The sequence below is a fragment of the Cuculus canorus genome, chromosome 16 (genome assembly GCF_017976375.1).
Source record: "Cuculus canorus isolate bCucCan1 chromosome 16, bCucCan1.pri, whole genome shotgun sequence".
NCBI lineage: Eukaryota > Metazoa > Chordata > Aves > Cuculiformes > Cuculidae > Cuculus > Cuculus canorus.
The window spans coordinates 7155252-7175914 of record NC_071416.1 but is presented as its reverse complement, the minus strand read 5'-3'; the positions used below and the strand labels follow the sequence as shown (position 1 = coordinate 7175914).

General features: G+C 53.0%; 1 protein-coding gene across 6 annotated transcripts in view; it reads right to left on the bottom strand.

Moving 5' to 3' along the window:
* The window catches only part of PLCG1 (phospholipase C gamma 1), a 47120-nt gene that overhangs the window by 2451 nt on the left and 24006 nt on the right, over nucleotides 1-20663 (bottom strand). For 3 of the 6 annotated variants that reach the window (XM_054081690.1, XM_054081692.1, XM_054081694.1), the window contains exons 5-28: nucleotides 16050-16134; nucleotides 15120-15203; nucleotides 14751-14773; nucleotides 13515-13587; nucleotides 12385-12486; nucleotides 11517-11635; nucleotides 11126-11211; nucleotides 10674-10794; nucleotides 10066-10234; nucleotides 9507-9629; nucleotides 8462-8563; nucleotides 8042-8229; nucleotides 7537-7737; nucleotides 7007-7126; nucleotides 6527-6707; nucleotides 6114-6191; nucleotides 5567-5670; nucleotides 5224-5320; nucleotides 5038-5110; nucleotides 4136-4293; nucleotides 3513-3609; nucleotides 2830-3054; nucleotides 1853-2001; nucleotides 3-117 (exon numbers count right to left, since the gene is read on the bottom strand). In XM_054081690.1, the coding sequence (XP_053937665.1) occupies nucleotides 3-117; nucleotides 1853-2001; nucleotides 2830-3054; nucleotides 3513-3609; nucleotides 4136-4293; nucleotides 5038-5110; nucleotides 5224-5320; nucleotides 5567-5670; nucleotides 6114-6191; nucleotides 6527-6707; nucleotides 7007-7126; nucleotides 7537-7737; nucleotides 8042-8229; nucleotides 8462-8563; nucleotides 9507-9629; nucleotides 10066-10234; nucleotides 10674-10794; nucleotides 11126-11211; nucleotides 11517-11635; nucleotides 12385-12486; nucleotides 13515-13587; nucleotides 14751-14773; nucleotides 15120-15203; nucleotides 16050-16134 (2873 nt within the window). Of the gene's footprint in view, nucleotides 1-2; nucleotides 118-1852; nucleotides 2002-2829; nucleotides 3055-3512; nucleotides 3610-4135; nucleotides 4294-5037; nucleotides 5111-5223; nucleotides 5321-5566; nucleotides 5671-6113; nucleotides 6192-6526; nucleotides 6708-7006; nucleotides 7127-7536; nucleotides 7738-8041; nucleotides 8230-8461; nucleotides 8564-9506; nucleotides 9630-10065; nucleotides 10235-10673; nucleotides 10795-11125; nucleotides 11212-11516; nucleotides 11636-12384; nucleotides 12487-13514; nucleotides 13588-14750; nucleotides 14774-15119; nucleotides 15204-16049; nucleotides 16135-20663 lie in introns of those variants that run through there. The other 3 variants (XM_054081691.1, XM_054081693.1, XM_054081695.1) reach the window with 2 other exon arrangements.

Sequence of the window (20663 nt, the reverse complement as noted above, 5' to 3'; positions counted from 1 at the left end):
ACCCACAATCTCAGTTTTCTGCTTGGCGTTGTCGTACTCAGCCCCAGACACCTCCACCTCCACGAAAGGACAAACTATCCCCCTTCCATTTTTGGGAAGGTGCCGGGCCCCCAGAACCTGGGCAGAAAGCAGGACACACTTGGTAAGAGACACGAGCAAAGGAAAAAAACTTGTTTGCATACCAAGACATTTTCTTTCCAAATAAATCACCCTGGCTGTGCTAACTGGAGAGAGAAGAGGCACTGACAGCCAGCCCAACCCAGCCCACCACTTGGACAAAAACAGCTCCCACCCCTGGAAGCCGCTGTGGTGTTACCAATCGCTGATTTGACTTGTAAGCCATAAAAAAAAGGCAGCTGAACTGCCCCAGGTTCCTGTCTGCTGCCTGCACAGCCAGGCCTGGGACCACAGCGGCCCTCTTCCAGCCTGCCAAGCTGGAGCTGGGCTGCCAAGCCAAGCTGCTTTCCCCTGCCTGGAGAGCTGTACTGGACAACCCCTTCTTTGCCGAAACTTCTTGTCCCTCCTGCCTTGGCTTGAAGGTGAAAAGGAGCTGCTGCTCTACCTTCTTTTTGTAGCACAGTCTGTGCTCAACTCAAATGACAACCTGCTTCCTTGCAGGAGAAAGCAATCCCAGCTCCCTCTTGCCAGTGGCCATATGTCACGCCAGCGTGCTGTCAGCACGCTGCTGTTGCAGGGGAAGGACGTGCTGCCAACGCTGGATCATGTGCTTTGAGTCATGCTGGGCTCGAGACGGCTTCTCCATCCGTGAAAGCTGGCTTTGGTGTGGACATTGGGCAGTTTTGCCAGAGGACAAAAGGCTGAGCCCATCTCTTAAAGGAGACTGTGCCAGGCTACAGCACAGAGACTCTCGACACACGGTGTTCACAGCTGCATCCCAGGATGCAGGAAGAGTTTCAAAAACAGGGATTTTTAGGGAGATGGTGGATACAGGGTCAATGGTGCAGATGGGACATAATGGGGTGTCTTCCCTGAGCAGGGCAGTGGCTCTCTGAGGTGGGATCGTTCCAAAACAGAGGTGGCCTCAGAGTAGCTGTAGTTTGTGCATGTTGCCAGAAACCTGTGAGCACCTAAAGGCTTGATCTCTGCTGCCTCCTCCCCAAGGTCTTCTTCAGACAAAGGGACTTGCAGAGGACACTGCCAACCCACAGTTAAATGGTCAGCTCAGCTCCAAGACCACTAAGGATGTCTGTACAGGCTAGTGGGACAGCCACCAGTCCACATCCCTCCAGGAGCTTTGTCTGGCAAGTTGCCCCATACACCTGCAAAGCTTCTGCTGTGTGTCTCTGACACCATCCATGAAGAAAAAGATTCAATGACCATCCTTCTGTATCTCCCACCAGCAGCACAACACGTGAATGGGCTAGAAAAGGCCACTCTGACCTCCAGCATCTTCCAAAGAAGGGCCATGAGCGAGGGGACATGGAAACCTTGAGCCTGGAGCAATTGAGCAACAAGGAGAGGACAAGGCACAGCTCGTTCTGACAGTCCCAGCCAAGCTCTGGGGGACACAGATGCCACCTCCGTGGCTCATGGATGCCACCTGCTGGCACTGGGCCTTGGTTCCTGGGGGGAGCACCCAGGGATGCTCCTGCTGCCCTTCGCCAGGCACCCGGGGAGGTCAGCGGTGCTTCCTTCAGCAGCACCCATGCGTTTCCCCATTCAGCCAGGGGTCTCCAAGCATGCACTGCAGGACAACTCTTAGGCAGGAGCTGAGGGATTTGGTGAGTTGAAGCTGCAGACACAGGCCAGGAGCCCCCCAAAAAAGTATTATATCACCCCAAGCTTGGTATAACTGCCAGGATCTGACCCCACACTGGGATGAGGTACTCACCTCAATGGAGATGGAGAGCGGCTCAACCCCTCGTAGCGTGCTCTTGTCAAAGGGATCGAAGATGTCATCCCTCATGTTGCCAGGCTGCAGGACGTACCCACACTGGCCACTGGACAGGAACAAGGCCTGGTTCATCTGCATGGGCTTGTCTGGAGAGCACAGGCAGGACATGGAGAGAGGAGACTGTGTATCCTTTCCACAAGCCAGATCACCGCAGGTACTGATGCCTCATGCAAAGCCCTTTGCAGAGGACCTGGCCCATCCCTTGGCAATGCCTTGTGCTCCATGGCCTCAGTGCAGCCTGTGCACGTGCTGGGGCCACGGGGTGACTGTCCCATGGACCTTCTGCCCAACCATTTAGTGCTTTATGGGTCACCCCCTTCTTTTCCTCCCTCTCCGTTCAGCTTTCCTTGTGTGACATGCTTGAAATCACAAAAGGAATGAAAAAGCCAGCAGGGGAAAAAAAAAAAAGAGGCGAGTGTTTTTTGGGGGGGTTGGTGAACTGAACAGGGAGACAGCAGAGTTTGGCAAGGGCCAGTGAAAGGGGAAGGCTGGACTGAAGAGCAGAAGCAGGAGTAGAACCTAGGGAAAGGCGAGCAGAGCAGCAGCTCAACTCAAACCCTGCAACCAGCCAGTGTCCCAGGGCTGGGGCTGCACTGTCCCCTTTGGTACATCCCCTGCCTGCTGCCAGGGACTTCAAAAGAACTCCCTGCTTCCTCTCCACTTCATCTTGTTCTCACAGCACCACAGTCTCCTGGCTCAGCCTAGGTCAATCCGACCCTCTGGAGCTCATACCAGGTGTGGCAACCACATGCCTAGACACGAACACCAGGTCCTCCTCCCTACACCCAGCACAGAGACTGCAGACTCCCTCCTAGATGCCCCATTTGCCAGAACCAGGTTAGCAGGGGTGCAGGCTAGGAGGAGGCACAGGGTACCCCAGGAGCCTGCCCACCTTCCCTGCCGGCTGCCCTCACCTGGCGTCTGGAAGTTGAGTGCTACCAGCTGGCTGCCGCAGATCCACATGGGCAGGGGGTCGTAGTTGGAGGAGTCGAGGCGCTGGCCCTTCGGGTAGATGCGGGAGAGCTGCAGGCGATTGTACTGCAGGAACTTCTTGCCTTTGATCTTGTTGACGTACTTTTCTGCCTTGGTCTCGGGGAAGGAGGACATATCTCTGTAACAGGCCCTCTCTGTGCCGATCTCTGGGAGGAGATGGCACAGTGTAAGCAGGAGCATGTTTCCTTTATGGACACTTGAACCACACCAGGTCACTTTCCAACACCGTCCCCTCCTCCTTTGGCTCAGCCACCATCATGCTGTGCAGAACCTGTTCTGCCCTGGTGAGTATTTGCTGGGTGCCCAACACCAATAGCTGAAAGCATTAAAACCACCCTCGGTGATTGTGCACTGTGCTCCCCAGCCCCACTCCCACAGCAGCTGCTCTGGATGGTGACAGATCCCAGCAACAGAGCAATGGGAAAGGGAACTTTCACCCTCTGGAGAAAGACATTTCCGAAGTTCCAGTGTAAACTGGCTCTAACTTGCTTTGGGCACCTGCCCTCTGCTGAGATGTAGCCAAAGCAGTGCCTCGGGGCACACCACGGGGTCTATAATATCATGGTGACTGTTTGCGGTGACCATCAGACCAGCAAATGCTCACTCTCTTCATCAAAGGGCACAGGTCGGCAATAGACCACCAGCTCCGAAAGCTCCAGGGCAATCTTTTTCCTCCTCTCCATCATCTTCCCTTCAGAGAGCTGCCAGGAGAGGCAGAGAGAAGTGTCAGGGAGCAGCAACGTTGCATAATCCAGTTCACCAGCCATAGTCAATGGCAGTGTTGGCCTGGTGTGGCCACTCCTGCCCATACTGTGGGAACCACTGCAAGGTCTGCATGGGGGTAGCACCACAAAAGCACCCAGCAGAAGGGCCTGTGGTGGGTCCTACTTCCTGCTTGGAGCAGGACTGGCACTGGTACCAGTGCAGGGCAGCTGTGGCCTTGCAGCTGAGTCTTGCCACCCTCTAACAGTAGAGATCTCCCACCTCCCAAGCCTGCAACACCCACCCGATGGACCAGTCTTCCCTATGTCCAGCCTCTCAAACCACAATGCAAGGCCACCACCCCTTGCTATATTATCAGATTACTCTGGCATTATCACCTTCGTAACTGCTTGGCAGTTACCGTAGGCTTGCATGTCACCACCTTCCCCACCAGCCTCCACCTGCTCCTCGGCTCCTGGAAAATCCAGGACTTGGCAAGGACTGCCAAGGGCTCCCCAGACTCACCCGCGCATCAGCCGTCTGGGCTGCCTCCCGGATTTTCTTCACCCAGTCCAGCAAGTCCTCATGTGTATCAGCTGCCACATCAAGGGACAAGCGCGACACCGAGGCCATGCTAATGGAGAAGACGAAGAGGCGGTTGTTCTTCCCCTCCGGGCGGATGGCTGTGTGGGGAGAGGGAGCAGAGGGCAAGGTCACAAGCAGATGCTGAGCCAAGTCCTACACACCGCACAGGGAGGAAGGGAGAAGACAGACACTGAAGGACTCTCATGGCTGCTCTGGGACTCTTCAACTAAGAGAAGCTCCGATTTCTGGTCATCGGAGGCAACAGACGGATCCCAGGAAATGATAGGTGAGGATGCAGAATTATCCTGAGGGGGCTGAGCAGCCTCAGGAGACCTTTGTAATGCCCTTTTCCTCCCATTCCTGCATCTTCTTCACTCTGTGTCCTGAAGTGCCCAGGTGGGAACAGCCACCCGGAGCACAACGTCTTCTGGGGCGTAGAGGAACAGCAGAGAGCTGCAGACTAGATGCAGCTCAGCCAGCGCCCAGGAGCTCCAGAGCGTGTGGCAGCCTGGCAGGGAGGCTGGACCACATGTATGTGAGGGAGGGAAAGTCCTTACAGAAAAGAAGGAGTCTACAAAATCAATCTGAGCTCCCTTGCCCATGGGGTGGCTGCACCCTGACAGCAGGTTCAAAGCATGCTGGAGAAGCTCCTCACCATAACCCTGGGTCCTCAGACTCCCCCCAAACCTTGAGGCAGCAGCAGAGTGTGTCACCGCACAGCAAGCACACACCAGAGCCACACATTCACTCGTGGCAGGCACAGGGGTGCCTAGAGACAGAGAGCAAAGCCCTTCAGCCCAGAAGACATCGCGAACGGCTGTAACGCCCTCCCTGGCACTCACCGATCTGGCAGGAGGGCACGTCCAGGACACCTCCGAGCAGGTCTCCCAGGGGGCTGTTCTCATCCAGGTGCTGCTGGGAATGAAGCACAGGCAGGATGGTGCTGGGCAGCACGGCCGAGCATGGGGGGCTGTGCACCTGCACTCCTCACCACCACCCTTCTGTGCTCCACTCAGGCACAAGCTCACCTCCCTCTCTGGCTCCAGGCTACTGGGACCAGTGATTTCTTCCACATAGTTGGAAGGGAACCACAGCTGCTTCTTGCCACCATAATCCCCTCTCCACCTGAAAGTGAGAAAAGGTGCAGTGTCAGCATCTGCTACAGGATCCCAGACCATCCCGACTGGGTGTCACAGGGGACAGACAACTCCTCCATCAAATACTTTTAGGGTTCACGAGGCTTCGAGGCTGTCCAGCTTATGGGCAACCCTCAAACGGACCCAACTACACAGAAGACACACCTTGGTATGGATGGTGACACCAAGATTTGACTCTGTCCCTGAGGAAAAAGGAGGCTCAGGACCAACTCACCAGCCTCCTTCCTGTTTTTCCACATTCTGGATGATGGCGTTTTTGGTGAAGGTGAGCTCGTCCTCCCGCTGTGCCTTGTAGTCGAAGAGGGCTTTGACAGCACACTGCAATGAGGAGGGGACCCATGAGGACAGGCACTGGATTGTCACATGGACAACAAGCAGATGTGAGGTCACCTCCCAGTGCAGATGTGTTTGTTTGAGGTGCTGTGAGGCCTGTCACGTGCAGGCAGCGTCCAGCTCTGCTGCCAGAGGCATTCAGACCCTAGTGACCCTTACAGAACAAATCAGGGCCCCCATTTATGCCAAACCAAAGGTCACAAGCGTGGTATGGCCCCACAAGGCACTTTCCTTTGGGCTGGAGCCACTGATGGGTTTAGTTTGCAGAGTTCAGAACAAGAGGCAGCCCAGCCCACGAACCTGCAGGCTCAGCCCAGAGCATGATCTAGAAATGAGTGTGCAAAACAATACAGCTCTCGGAAAATAAAAGAGACATTTGCTAAACCCTCAGGCTCTGCAGGGCATTTCATGCCAAGCAGTGAGTGTACCTTGAAGGTGGGCATGGGGTTGGCTTCCACGTAGAACCCAGGGTGGCGTCCCTCGTAAAGGGCTCCGTAATCCGGCTCCTGTCAAAGCAAAGGGCCAGTGGTGACAAGTGTGGATCTGCAGGACAACATTTTCCCTACCTCAGGAGGTAGGGGAACACCCCAGGGAAGGCACAAGAACAAAGATGATGGTGCACACAGCAAATGGAACCCAAGCTCACACTCGCTGCTGACCTGGGTCAGAAGGGCAGCAATAAATCTCACTCAAGACAATAAGTGTTTCCAACAGGACATGAAGCCCCAAGAGGTGTGGATTGTTAAGCACAGAGATGGTTCACACAACACTACTTCAAGGCACCAGCTCAGAATGTGCATCACCTTTTGGCTTGGCTCTTCCAACAGCCACCCACACTCACCGCTGTTCCTATCTTCTCCAGTGTCTCCTCGTTGATGGGGTACCTCAGCTTCATCTTGCGGTACAGTGGGTGCTTTTCATAGTAACTGATCAAGTCCACCAGGCTCTCGAACTCGGAGTTGCCGAGCAGCACAGTTTGGCCTTCCTGCTGCACTCGGCAGTGTTTGATCTTCCCTTCCGCCCTGGCACATAGAAAGACAGAGAGAAGCCACTTGGCATCTGCCAAGAGAGGGTCTCTGCCAAAATAAAGACACCCAAGCAAAAGGGCCCCCCACGGCTGGATGCTGAGCACAGCCACCTCTCATCAGGAGCTGGGAGGAAGAGTGAGGTCCTAATGGCTCTCAAGAGGTTGTAAGGTTTACCCAGGGCCATCTAGAAGTAAGAATAGCTCTGGGAGGGCTCATGTCAAGCTCATGGCCTCTCTCCTGCCTTTTCACACGCTGCAGCATCCCAGCCCACCACCCTTCCCCCAGGAACGCACCGGAAGGAGATGGCGTAGGAGCTGGGCTCGCTCCTCTTGCGCACCAGGAAGGCTCCGTCACGCGGCACCCTCATCAGCATGTGCTCGGCTTGGGCCCGGGTGAGATTGGCATGGTACCACCTTCCAGGAAAGACACGTCACTGAAAATGGGTCTCTGTACATACAGCTCATCCCACACCTCTGCCACGCCACACGGTTTCCCCTCCAGCCCACAAAAGGCCGCCTGAATCCTCAAAAGGAGGACAGGGAGCAGAGATCATAATATATGTAACACTGCAACAGGGCTGTCTTCTCCCTTCTGTGGGACAGGCAGGAACAAGGGCATCCAAACCAAGCCCAGTACTTCTTTTCTTTGCACTGAGCTTCTAAGACAGCCAGCTGTACCAACAACCAAGCTGGGCAACATGGTTGCTGTGACACAGAGAGCCCCAGCAAGGAAGGAAGGACTGCAGCAAGACCTGGGAAGGTTTCCCATGGGGTCCCAGCTGCCCAGTGGACGTGAATGACCCTCCTCCCAAACACACACTCACTCTTTGCTCTCATGGGCATTGGTCTGTGGCACCGGCTCTGTCAGCCTCATTTCAAACTCATTGCACCTCAGCGGCACCTCCTGGTAATGGGTGATGAGGTCGTAGAGGCTGTCGAACACCAGGTTGTCCGTCAGGAAGAACTTGGGGCTGCCAGCATCCTGCCGTGAGTGGATCCGACAGTGCTGTACCTTCCCATTGCGCCTGCGGAAGAGGGAGAGAGTATACCAGGGTCACCCATGGAGATTTCACACCTGCAAATGGTTCCCAGGCACAGCTTCAGCCTGGACACAGCATTCGCGCCCCACAGAAGACCTATTGTGCAAAGGTCCCAAAGGACGTGACCCTTGTGCACTGTGACAGTGAGTGGATATTATACCGTGGCACAGAAAAAAGGGAGAAACTGTTTGCAGACCACTAGGGAATGGACACCATCACTGAAAACAGTGGCAAGGTGAAGACTACCCCAGGAGTGAGAGAGCAGCAGGCTTGTGCCTGTGGCCCTCACCAGAAGGAGAGGGTGTAGTCTCCAACAAAGGTCTCGCTCTCTCTGACGAGGAAGGAGCCGTCGGGGGCCCCTGTCTCGATGCAGTACTCCGTCAGCAGCCGCTCTGCGATGTGCCGCCCATCACGTCCTGCTCCCAGCTTGCCATGAAACCACTTCTCCGTGGAGTGAAGCTCTGTGCTATTGCTCACCTGGCAGAGAAAATCCCACCGCTGTGGGTTACTGAGGGCAGGCTCATGGTCCCAGAGGCTGCTCTGCTCTGCGGTCTTCCAACCAGGACCAGAGAGTTTCCGAAGCAGCTCCCACCCTTCCCACCACAGGATCTCTCTGTGAAGTCAGCTGGCAGTGGAGATGCTCAGCCCTTTAGGCAGTCAAGTCCATTCTCTAGGGGAACAATGCACCAACACACAAGGGAGCCCTCACCTCCTTTTGCTCTTCCTCATCCTCGTTTCCTTGATCGCTGGTTGTCTCCCCAGAGTAATAGATCTTGCTACTAGTCAGGACAAAGTAATGCGGGTTCCACTCCTGCAAGAAAACAAACTCTGGGCAAAGAAATCCCCCTGAGGAAGCACCACCCTGGCCCACCACCCATCCGTGGGATCATCTCTTCCTGATCAGCACAAGCAGCAAAGAGTGATCGGGTTTGTGAAGGATAGTCACCAGCAACACCGATTTCAGTGGAGTCAGAGCTCCCAAGATATCCCCCAGATCCAAAGCACAGATTTATCAGCAGCAAAAAACCAGCATGTGATAGGTCTCACACACAAAGTGACTGCAGATCACACTGCAAACAACCCCGCATATATTGAAAGGAGATGACCAAATGAAGAGCAAATCAATGCAAAAAGAAAACACTCTGCATGGATTCAGCACGGGGGCTCTCAGAGATGAGGATATCAGACATGATTATGAGGTTTTACCACGGCACTTTCCTATTTTACCAAAACCTGTTTTGTTGACACGTGACTTTGCCTGACAGATCCTCAGCAAAGCAAAGCAGCTGGAGAAGTGGACTGCGTTTATAAGTAAATGTGCACAGTAAAATGAAAGCTTGGCGCTTTACAAAGCAGAATGCTCGTTTAGGGGTGTTAAGTGTGTAGGCACTCAGTAGGAGGCAGGCAGGTCTAGAAATGCAGGCCATCACTAGAACTTACTGCAGCAACAGATAACAGGCTATACGGATTACACAAGAGCAGCTGCAGTGCATCAGCCCAGAGCTCCCTCTAGCTCAGCCTTCTGCCTCTAACAAGGGCCCACAGGAGATGCCTAGGGAAAAGCACAGGAGAGAGCCAGCATAAAAACTCCCCCAGCCTTCAGAGACTCGTGAGAAACAGGAGAGACCAACATCCGCTTCAAACATTTGCACCGCAGCCCTTCCTTCCAGCACCACAGTGTCTCACAGAGTTACCATGTCACATACAGAGCCCATAGAGCAGGGCCAGGGTGAAAGCGGCAGGTAGAGACGTACGTGATTGATGGGGTCTTCTAGATAGAGGATCCCATTCTTGATGGAGTTGCTGATGTCATTCTCTGAATACATTACAGATGTGGGTAACTCCTCGTAAGCACTGCCCTCTGCCAGCTTCTTGTGCTGTGGGATGAGAGAGCAGGTCAGGCACCTCGAGGGGACCCAAAAAGCAGCATGGATATCCCGGTGAAAAACCTTAAAACTCCAGGGCTGCTGCAGTGGTTCCTCCACACTAAGAGGACTAAGGTAAGACCCACAGCCCAGAGATCATCAAATGGCGCTAAAGACCCCCTCTCTTTCTTCCCAGAGGTGTTTCAACAGCAGAAACAACAACATCTCCCAGGCTCTCAAGAAAGGCAGCACCCAGCTGATGAGCTCATTTCCCAGCTGCTCCTCTGAAGCAAGAGACCTCTTTGTCTCCAACTGTTTTTAGCATCAGGTCTCCACTTCCAACCCTGCACTGCCAACCAATCCCTTTTCCAGAGGAAAGCAGCTGCCCTCGGTCCCACAACCTCACCGCATCTGCCCCCATTCTCTCCATTTAGGGAAGGGAGTTCACCTTGATGAGAATCTTCCTCTTGAGCTGGTTTGGAGAGGGAAGGCCATCAGCAGAAATATCTACAGGTTTGGTCAAGAGCATGTCCCCAAAGACCTTCTTGAAATTCTGGGCCATGTTCCTCTGCTGAGCAATGCTGCAGTGGTCCTCAATGGACAAAATTACAGGGAAACTGGGAGAAGGAAAAGAGCTGTCAGAACCAGCGCTGTGTCTGGATGGAACCAAGGCCTTCTGAGCTACATTTCAAAACCTGACTTCTGTGCCCTCAAAGTGCAGTTTGCATCAAAAGCAATCTGTGCTGCCTTAAGCATCCAACATCACCATGCTGCGGCACGGTGTCGGTGTTCCCATCGCTGCTGGCAAAGCATAGAGGGGAGAAGGACCGGCAGAATACTGGGGTTTACCCAAAGCCTTTCCTCCCACAACTTTTTACTTGAAGAAATCTCCCTTCAGCTGGGAGACACACCACCACACTTTCCTCCCACCGAATCCTAGGCACGTAGTCTTGAACAGAATCTCTGGATAAAGGTGAGCTTGACTTTGCTACAGCCTGGGCTCTACTCTTTTTTTGCCTTCCTGGCAGCTGAAGTCCAGGTCTCTGCTGTACTCACTCAGAAGTGACAAAGGCATGTTCCTTGATCGTGACCAAAACATCAGAGAACTTGATCTTGGTGGTTAAGGTGTGTCCATGGTAGATGACCGGCATGCCATCAGGACCGTCCCAGCAATCCACTGAAAGAGACCCACAGAGGAAACTTAGCTCAAAGGCTGGAATATAGGCTGGATGTGGACATGAGAGAGGCTAAACTAAGCACAGCTAGGAACCACCCTGGATGGCCACAAAGAAGCGAGGTGAAAGTCAAGATCTTTCTAGGGGACCAAAAGCTCAGGCACGTAAACGCTAGTCACACAAAGCAAATGCCCTCAGTCCTTTCAGCACATTGTGGTGACAATGCAGACACTGACAAGTCAACTTTCAGCTCTGCCTTCCACGCAAAGCTTTCCTCAACCACCACAAACTACTGTGACGATGGAGATGGAAGTGCTGGCTCTGGGTACTCACGTTCGATACAGCGGCATCCCATGCGCAAGCAGCGGGCATACGCCTCCAGTGAGGACTCACTTGAGAACTGATCCCCCGTCAGGTACCTTTCATGTGAGAGAACACATCAACATAACAACAGAGTGACAACCAGAGTGACAGCCCGGGGACCTGAAAGCACAGTCTGTGCAGATGTGTGTTGCTGACAACACCTGAGCAAACCACTGATGGTTAAATGATGAGGGAGGACTGGGGCACCAAGAGGAAGGTCTCTGCTGTACTGACTCTGGTTTGGAAAAGTCTACTTGATCCATTCACTGGAATTAGGCAAAATCAGGGGAATCTCGCCCTGGCACAGGGAAAGAGGATGCTGGGAGTGGATAGATAGAGAGAACCATCCTCTAGTCCTTACGTGTTGTGTGAGGAGGAGATCCAGTAATGGGAGAGGGGGTTGTTCATGTTCTCCGGACACACCATGTCCAGTTGCGCGTTCCAGATGCTGTTCTCTTTGGAAAACAGGAAGGTGAGAAACTGCTCAGGAAGAAACAGAAGCGTGTTAATGATGTGGAGGAGTTGGGTGCTGTGGTTTAGCATCACACACATCTCACCCTCCATGTCAGCAGCTACCACTGAGCAGGTAACTATTTTCTAAGCTCAGCACAGATAGACCAGAGGCAACCAAGAAAGCACAGAATTGACCTGACCCAGCATCCTCAAGTAACCACAGCTTAGGCATTGCCACTTATCCTCTGAGCTGTGCCAGCTATCTGTGCACAAACCCTCTGACCCAGCTGGAGACAAATGAACTGCTCTGTATTTTATTTTGCAGCTCACATGGTAGGCAACAGCTCCAAGGCCATGTGCGTTGAGGGACCTTTGCATGGGAGTTGGTCTAGAAAACGGTCATCTCATTGTTTTTATGCTTTTGTTTTCAGCTCTTCTTGCTTTGAAAAGAGCCTTATTTCCCCCAAAGGGTCATTAAAACCAAATGTAGCCCCTTTTCCTCCTCCAAATTATCTGCCTGAGCAGCACTCCCAGCTGTACACAAAAAGAGAGCCCAGAAGTCATTCCCATCATCACGCAGCTCTTGTGCAACATGGTAACCCACCATATTCATCTCATACAGCACTGCAGCTCACAGGAGCTGTGATCCTTTAAGCAGGGCCACCCCGCAGTGAAGACAAGGACAGCAGAGCTGTCACACCGCAGCACACACCGCACTGGGGATGTCACACACTGCTCCACTGCACTTCATATACGCTAGCGTTAAGGTGTCTTACTTCATCCAAGGAGAAATAAGGCTCATCGATCTCTCTCAAAGGGTCTCTCAGGAAGTTGAACATGAATTCCTGTACCTGAAGGGCATCTGCAGCCCAGAGCTCCTGCAAACCCCAAGAGAGACAGAAAAAAGCAACCATTTCAGAAAGTATTACTCAAAACCACGTGCAGCCCATCCAACTAGAAGCTTTAACCATTAAGAAGGCAGTTTTTAAAGCAAGATCATCTCTGCCAGGAACTGAACCATCAGCACAAATGCCAGATAGCACGAACTGCAGAAATCTGCTATTTCAAAATGGTCTTCATTTTCACAGTACCATGCATTTTTCCTCTCCAACAGCTCCTTTGCAGACATCTGCCATCCCTCCTCCTTCACCAGCAGGAGCCAACTTTGCTTCCTTTTGCTTCCCTCTCTCCCTGAGTGTCTTTCATTAGGCCAACAAAACAGCTGTGTCCCTTCCCTGGTTACCGCCCCACTCGCTGTAGACCGTGGGCATGGAGGCGGAGGTAGGAGAAGGAGGAGGAGGGAGGGTGCAAGGCAGGAGGCCCCATGCTCTTGTGTGCGGCACAGCAATGCTTTCACGAGCCATTCCTGTCCTCTTGGAGCAGGAGACCAGCAACAAGACAGGAGCCCAGGGTGAAATAAAGGGTCTGCCCAGCCTGCAAACACGCTGCTTGTGCTTGCGAGCGTGTCCGAGTGTACATGCTATGCTTGCTGAACGACCCAAGATTGTTTTTAAATGGACAGATCCGCAATCAAATTGATCGTCTGCTCCTCAGGAGCTGCTGAGACCTCTTGAGCAGACAGGATGGACCGTGATGCTTCAGCTGCTGCGAAGCTTCCGTACTAGTGGAGGCTGCAGGACTAGGTAAATCACTACTGACCAGTTCCTCCCCCTTGGGACCTCCACCCCTCTCAGATCTTCTGCTCTTGGTCCCTTTTCTGACCAGTGTTGTCTGGCTGAGGCCAGCTTTACCCTCATATCACGTCCTGCTCCAGGAACAGTGTGTTCCAGCTGTGGCCGTGCCAGGCAGGGCAGCCCAAGATGAAATCATCCATGGCAACATTACCCTTGGAGTGCCAGACCCCTGCCAACACCAGTGCCTGCCCCTGGGCCTGTGTCAAGCTCACCCTCTGGTATTCAAGCAAGAACTTCTGCAACTCCAGCAGTGACACCCTGAAGTGCTCAGACCTTTCTCCAGCCCTGGAAGCAGAGAAAAAGAAGCTTCAGTCACTCGTGCAGGGTGTCATGACCAATTGTTACCGTCATCATGCAAGATACCATTTGCAGCCACCATGGCACATAGAAATAACACGGGCCCCAAGCACGCAATGCTGCAAGAGCAGAGTGATGTGCACAGAGAGCCAAGAAGAGAATGGCAGCAAGCACAAAGCAGCCGAGATCATGTCTACATCTCAGAGTCAGAGACTGCTCCAGGAACTGCCCAAAATTCTCACTGCCAAGGGTACAACAACATCAAACTCTGGCAAAGGGCAGCAAAAATCATCAGAGGGACTGATTTGTACAAAAAAATAGAGGATCTGGCTTGTGCAAGAGTGAAAAGAACTATAATAAATAGGTGCAGGGCAGTCAAGGAGTGACTGTAGACAGGACAGAGCTACGGGTATCCAGTGGACATGGACCCAAGGGGCAGGGCAAGGAATGAAGGAGGGAATTGTTTGTAGCTGATTATCTCAACAGACCTCTCCATGACCATAACAAGACATGATGGACAGGGTCATGCTGGGGAGTAACACCAACAAACCCAGAAATGGACTGGGCAGTGCCAGCTGCCCTGGGCAGAGGGAAGAACCAGAACCAGATGGTCTGCTGAGGTTCCTGCCAACTCTCTTTCCTATGCTTATAAGAAAAAAAAGAGGAAATCACTGGGAATTACCTAGACAAGGTAACAAGTCTTTCACTCTTTAGCCTCCATGTCCAAATTCAGACTCTTTTTACCATGACTGAGGTGCACAGGGCAGGGAAGGGCACAGCTAGTGATGGCATCGCAGGCACTGCCTGCACAGCCTCTCGCACAGTGGGCAACCAGTACCAACCACGAGGATAACCTCTGGGAGGTGGCTCAAAGCCTTGTTATTTCACATAACCCAACTGACTGGTTTTGGAGATGGCTGACTTGACCTGGATCTCAGTAGGATGCCTGGGAGAAAGAGAGCCCTTACTGAGCCAAGCCGAAGAGTCTACAGCAAAGCTGCTTATTCAGAGAGCAAAAATACAAGCAGCATGGTGGCAAGCAAGAGGTGTGCAGCATGCCTCAGCCCCGACACACTGCTGCAGGCACCAAAGCAGGTTACAGAGCAAAAGAAAACAGCCCCTTCCCCAGCAAATACAGAGAAACTATCCACCTTTCTAGGAATGGGACATCCATCTGCAAAAGAAGAAGCACAAGCATTAGGTTTGCACTCAATCTCACCAATGTACATGAAAGCACAAATTGATCAAGAAGGCAACAGGGACAGCAAACAAGCACTGTGCAGCTCGGCTTCCCTTACAGCCATTGCTCATCCACTGCCTGCCTCCCCAAGCCCAAGCAGCCTCGTGGCAACCAGCCGAAAGCAACAACTCCTTTACTCCCTGCCATCCCTGGCCCAGCAGCAGGAGACAAGAGCTATAAGCTGAGGGCAGCAGGGTTAAAAAGGTGATTAAGAGGGAATGCCCAGTAACAAATATGGTCTCTCCCTCCCCTCTCCAGCCCTGAAGAATTGAGCTCTTACCATTTTCTGGGCATTGAACATCAGGCTGCGGTAGAGCTGTGCAAACTGCCCATATGTGATATCCCCGTTCCTCTGTTCCACGTCCTGCGGCAAAAAAACCCGAGAGGTTTTACAGGGGCCACAGGCAACTCTGCATGGCCTGAGGAGCGTCTCCTCCCACCAGGATTCCTGGGGGAAAAGGAGGAAGGCAAGGCCAAAACCCAGCCAGATTTTGCTTGCTACCTTTGCCCATCTCTGCTGGGGCCAGTGGGACCCGTAGCGCCCAGGACAGACGCATATCCTAAACCAAGTTACATGATCCCCTAAGCTCACCCATATAAAGGCATCACAGTGCCGTGTTACCATTCACTTGAATATTTACAAAAGGATCATTTTAGTTTTTGTTTGCAGAGAGCATCTGAATTGTCTGGCAACTGCAAGACGCAAAGCACGTGCTCTCCTTCAGATACATCGCTCCTTGGCCTCGGAGTTCAGCGCTGGTGGAAACGGATAGTCACCACAAGATGACCCTTCTCCATTCCTGGGTCTGCAGTTGATGCTGGCAGCACTGGTCACCCATCACCCAGTGGCAGTCGGATGCAGGACCTGGGGTGTGCGGCCAACCGGCCTTGCTGCCTGTCCTCCTTGCCTCTACCCCACCGAGGCAAAGCCCTAGACTGGAGCCAGGAGCAATGCGAGGAGCGGGGGAGGCAGGGTGGGGCAAAGAGAGGGTGCTGGCCACAAACGGGCCAGGGTGCGGCACCCAGTGGGAGCTGGCACCTCTTCAGTCGCTGCTGTGGGTGGGGGCCCTCCCGGGAAAAGCTGAGAGCCTCTGCAATATGCAAACGTGCCACGGGAGTTCAACCACCACCAGGTTTTGCTCAGAGGCAGGCAAAAGGCTGCTAAGGGTCTCCAGTGTGAAGGAGGAGAGCGGAGGGGTCACAAACTCACCGTAAGTCTCTCCCGCAGGAACCTCATATTGGGAACCCGGTAGTTAACCTGAGACAGCATGTTCTTCAGATCCTTGGCGGAGATCCTGGCTCAGCGGGGAAAAGAACGAAAACACATTCAGGAACTCTGGGACAGAGGAGTCTCATCCTGGGACTGGGACACCACATGCACAGAGCAGCCGTGCCTGAAGAGGCATCAGCTGTGACACACCAGGATGCGCATCCCTGCAAGGACACCAGGGTCAGGACCAAAGGCAGAACAGAAGAGCATTTTCCACTCAGATGAACTCTTGTGTGTACGCTGCATGTGGGGAGCAAAGAGAGGCGCTTGCATCCCAACGGGAACTGCAAACACGGCTCCTGCAAGCTCCCAACACCGCAGGGTGAGTCCCAGCACCCTCAGCCCACTCAAGCCCACAGCTTTACAGGAGTGACTAGGGGAAGCATTTTTCAAGTATCTGTGCCCCAACATGGATGTTGGGTGACCAAATCCCTTCCAAAATCCACTCCCCGGCCTTTAGAGGGAGCTGGAGGAGGGCAGGCTTTGTAACTGGTTTGCACACAGCTAATTTTATCCTAAAGAGAGTAAAAAAGCCATTTTCCGTGCCTAGCCACAGGCACGTTGTGCCCAGCTGTGTTTCCCCAGCCACTGTCACACACACCCCTGGCACGAGGTGGTCAGTGTGGCTGTCCTCCCTCTGAGGTCCTTCACACCAAATCTGTTGGTTCCTGCACCAGGAACAGCTCTGATGCCAACCCTGAGCACCCAGGGGGGCAGAGACTGTCAAAAAGGAGCCCTGGGCTGCCCCTGCCTGCTCCGGCATTGTTCCACCATGAGGCAATGGCCCTACAGCAAGGAAAAACGTGGATGTCTCACATCTGCAGGATCTAAGCAGTAGAGAGGTCTGTGTGCAATCATTTTCTGGCAGCTCCTGCATTAAAAGCAAGTCCTCTGAGTCCGCCCCAGCAATCACAGATGCTGCTTTTACCCCCCACTGAGTGAGTGGGAGCCCAGGACCCTACAGGATACTCTCCATCCCACAAAGCATAAGGCAAGTCTGACCCGGAAAATGCTCATAGCTTTGGATTGCAAATACAAGTATGCCAGGAGGATGTCCTGTACAGGAGCTTCAGCCTAGGTGCACGCTGTCATCTGCAGCAATGAGGAGGGGCAATGCGAAGTACATCTTTTACTTTCTTCCCTGAGAATGGGGTGATGTCAAATGACACAGAAAAGAGGGATGGAGGGAGCCCCACGCAGAAGGAGAAGCTGGCTGGTGTCAGGCGCTGCAGAGACGATGGGATACAGAGAGCCCTTGTTTCTGGGCTCAGAGCCACAGGGAACCGGGATGTATGCACAGCCAGGGCAGGATCTGGCCCAGCTCCCGTGCCGTGCCCAAGGCCAGCACCCGGCCAGCCAAGGACCGTGCAGGCAGCATCCTGCCACTCGCTGGCAGGACAGGAGGTTTGAAGAAAAAAAAAAAAAAGCTAGCGAACATCACCAGCCTCCCCTTCCCTCCTGGCTGTATGGGGTACAGAGTCAGCAAGGCGCTCTCAGCACCAGCAGCAGCTTTGGTATTGCCCCCCTGGACCTCTCCCTCTCCATCAGAAGTTACCCCTGGGGCTCAGGTTGAGCGTTTCGGGGAGGGGAGCCTGCCCTTTCCCTCCTCCAACGCACCCAGCATCCATGGGCAGGCGCGGGGTGCCGTGCAGACCCCAGGGCACAGAGGTCCCAGCTGCGGTACCCTAGGTGACAGGGAAAAGCAGGAATGTGGTGGGAGCAAGCCAGAAGCGCAGTGGTGTCTCATGAAAGATGCCCTTATCCATCAATGACCACAGCATGCAGCAGCCCTCGTGGATACCAAGATGGGACAACAAGAGTCCTCAGGGCCACCCAGCAGCAATCCCTCTTTGGAGAGAGGCTGAGACAGCATCAAAAAACTCTTGGAAAAAGAACAGGAGGGGCTGCAGCAGCTGAACCAGCAGTGGGCATCGAGCTGGAGACCTGCTGGAGCCAGCATCCAGCTCTGGTGACGCTGGGCTGTTTCACAGGAAGGTGTTGGATCATGATGTGACGGCACCAGGAGAGGTGAGAGCAAACCCTGTAAAAGCCATGACCAGCATTTCCCTCTCTGCTTTGGCAGGAGGGTGTGGTATGGAAGGATTTTATTTGCTGTGTGTTATTAATAATGGTAAAGTGTTGGGGACATTGGATAAACAGCTTGGCCCTATTTTGAGGCTAGAAAGTAAAACCCAAATAAACAAACTAATTTCTCCTACGGAAGTTTTTTAAGGTTTCATGACAAACAGGCCAAAGGACAGATCCAGCCCTCTCACAGGGGATGAAAACATTCCTCGTCTGGAGTGCCGTAACTCTGCTCCCAGCCCTAGGCAGCTCTCCTAGCCAGAGGTGAAACAGTCTTCTCCACAGCATTTAGGAAAAAACACCCAGCATCCTGTTATCCTCCTCTTTCCACCTAACCTTCCCTGGAAAAACAAATACCCAAAGGCCCAGCAGCCAGTGAAAACAGCCAACATCTGCTGGCGTGCTGGAAGGTATGCACAGGCACCCAGCTGGGAGAAGGCAGAAAGGAAAGAGCTCCAGTACAGGAGGCTGGGATGCAGAGTACACAAACACCAGGAATGACTTCTCCAGCTGCCAAAAACCTGCCTGTTCTGGAAAGGACCAAGGATGGTTTATAAAAGCAGTGTTTTTAAAAAAAAATATATAACTCACTGTTCACTTTTCAAACCCATTTCCAGGGTGAGAAGCAAAAAAGAAGAGCCTCATGACATCAAAATTAATGCTAAAATGCCTCATAAGGGCAAAGATTTCATCCAAGAGATGTAGGTGCCCATAACTGCTCCACTCTGCTTTGCAGAAAACACACGGATGCTTGTAAAATGGGAAGACCCAGAATCTTTCCATGCATCCCCTCTATTGCTGTTTGGCTCCTTTTGCTGCCTGGGCTGGAAGAGCAGCTCTTCTAATTAAGCGGTTTGTACCGAAACCTCTCCCCTTGGTAGACAGGTGAGGAATATATTGTATTTTGCAGCCTTAATTCTGAGTGCCAACAGAAAGATGATATTAAGAAAAACAACAGGAGAGATGCAACAAGATGTGTTTTAGCTCTGCCGCCCATGCCTCGGACAGACAAATCTATACACGCAATCTCTTATGTCCTATCGGGATGCCATTTCATCAGATTTACTCTATAGCCAGATGAGGAAAAAGACCATTTTTTTTGCATTCCTGCTGCATTCATGCTTCAAAATCCTCATGCAGCCAGCTCAGTCCCTGCCTCAGTGCTCTGCATTGGAGAATTAGAAAATATTACACCCCATCACCACTGAAAACCAGTACACCGTGTATAGGACCCAAGCCTGGATTTGAAAGGTGTGTGGCATATGAAGAGCAGCTGCAATAGATTAAAAGGCCCCTCTCCTTCCTTTTGAGCCTCTGTGAGGACTTATCCCTCCTCCGCAAAATCTCCGTGCACCCAACAGTGCTCTCGTTGTGCTACAATATAAATCATTGTAAAGGCAAAGAAGTCCAATCCAGCAAGATTTCCACCATGCAACATACTCCTCTGAGATGCAAACAGGTTGAATTTAACCCTCGTCTGCCTGAGAGTGGGGCAATCTGCCTGTCCTGGCTGTCACAGGCAGCACACCGCAGGTGGAAGGGAGGGACACGGCAGTGGGGACTAAAGCAGGACGAGAGGACCTGCTCGCATCTCCTGATGAGCACCAAGCGGTGATTTTCAGCTGCTGATCCACAGAACCAACCTGTCTGACTGCAGTCACCGCTGGCACAGGCAGACAGGCGAGTCTCCTGGCAGGCACTTGCTGCAAGGATAAGAAGGACTCCAGGGCTCAGGGTGAAACGTGAAAATCAGGAGCAGCATAAGGTCAATGGCATCAGCAAGGACCAAGCAGAGGATGCTCTGGATCTGCCCAGTGCTCTGCAGGGAGCCCTGTCTGCACACATAAAGGGGGCAGATGGGTCTCTGCAATAGCTGGGAGACATGAGCTAATGTGTGAGCGCTGCCTCCAGCACTGCCCTCTCAGGAGAAGGACTGGAGGAATCTTCCTACCCCAAGGGAGGACAGGGATACGGAAATCAGTTCTAAAAGATTAAGGGGCTTGGTTAACATTACTGGGGAAAAGGGCGTCCCAGATATGAAAGGAGGTGAATAACAGCACCTTGGGAAGGGGAGACTGGCAGCTGGCGTGCAGCTGGGCAAAGCAGGCTACAGCAGCGGCAGCAGAAAGCAGAGGGCAGTGGACCTCCCCTCAACAGGGAAATGTCCTGTTCTTCATTCTTTCATGATGGATCATGGCCTAATTCCCCCCCTTATCTCCCCATGATGGGTCCAAGCATGACATTTCACCTGCAAGGACATCACTAAGCATTCACCCAAGAACCCCCACAAGTAGTGGCCCTGCCCATCAGTCTAGAAGCCAGGCAGTGGGATGATCCAAAGCCTCATAGAGAAGAATAAACTAACACAACCCAGTTTAGCCCCAATGGGGTGGCCAGAGTTGCCTGTTGGCTCCTTAGTGTCTGCTTCCTCTGGTGATGCCAGCTGGGCATGAAGATGTTTCCTAGCTA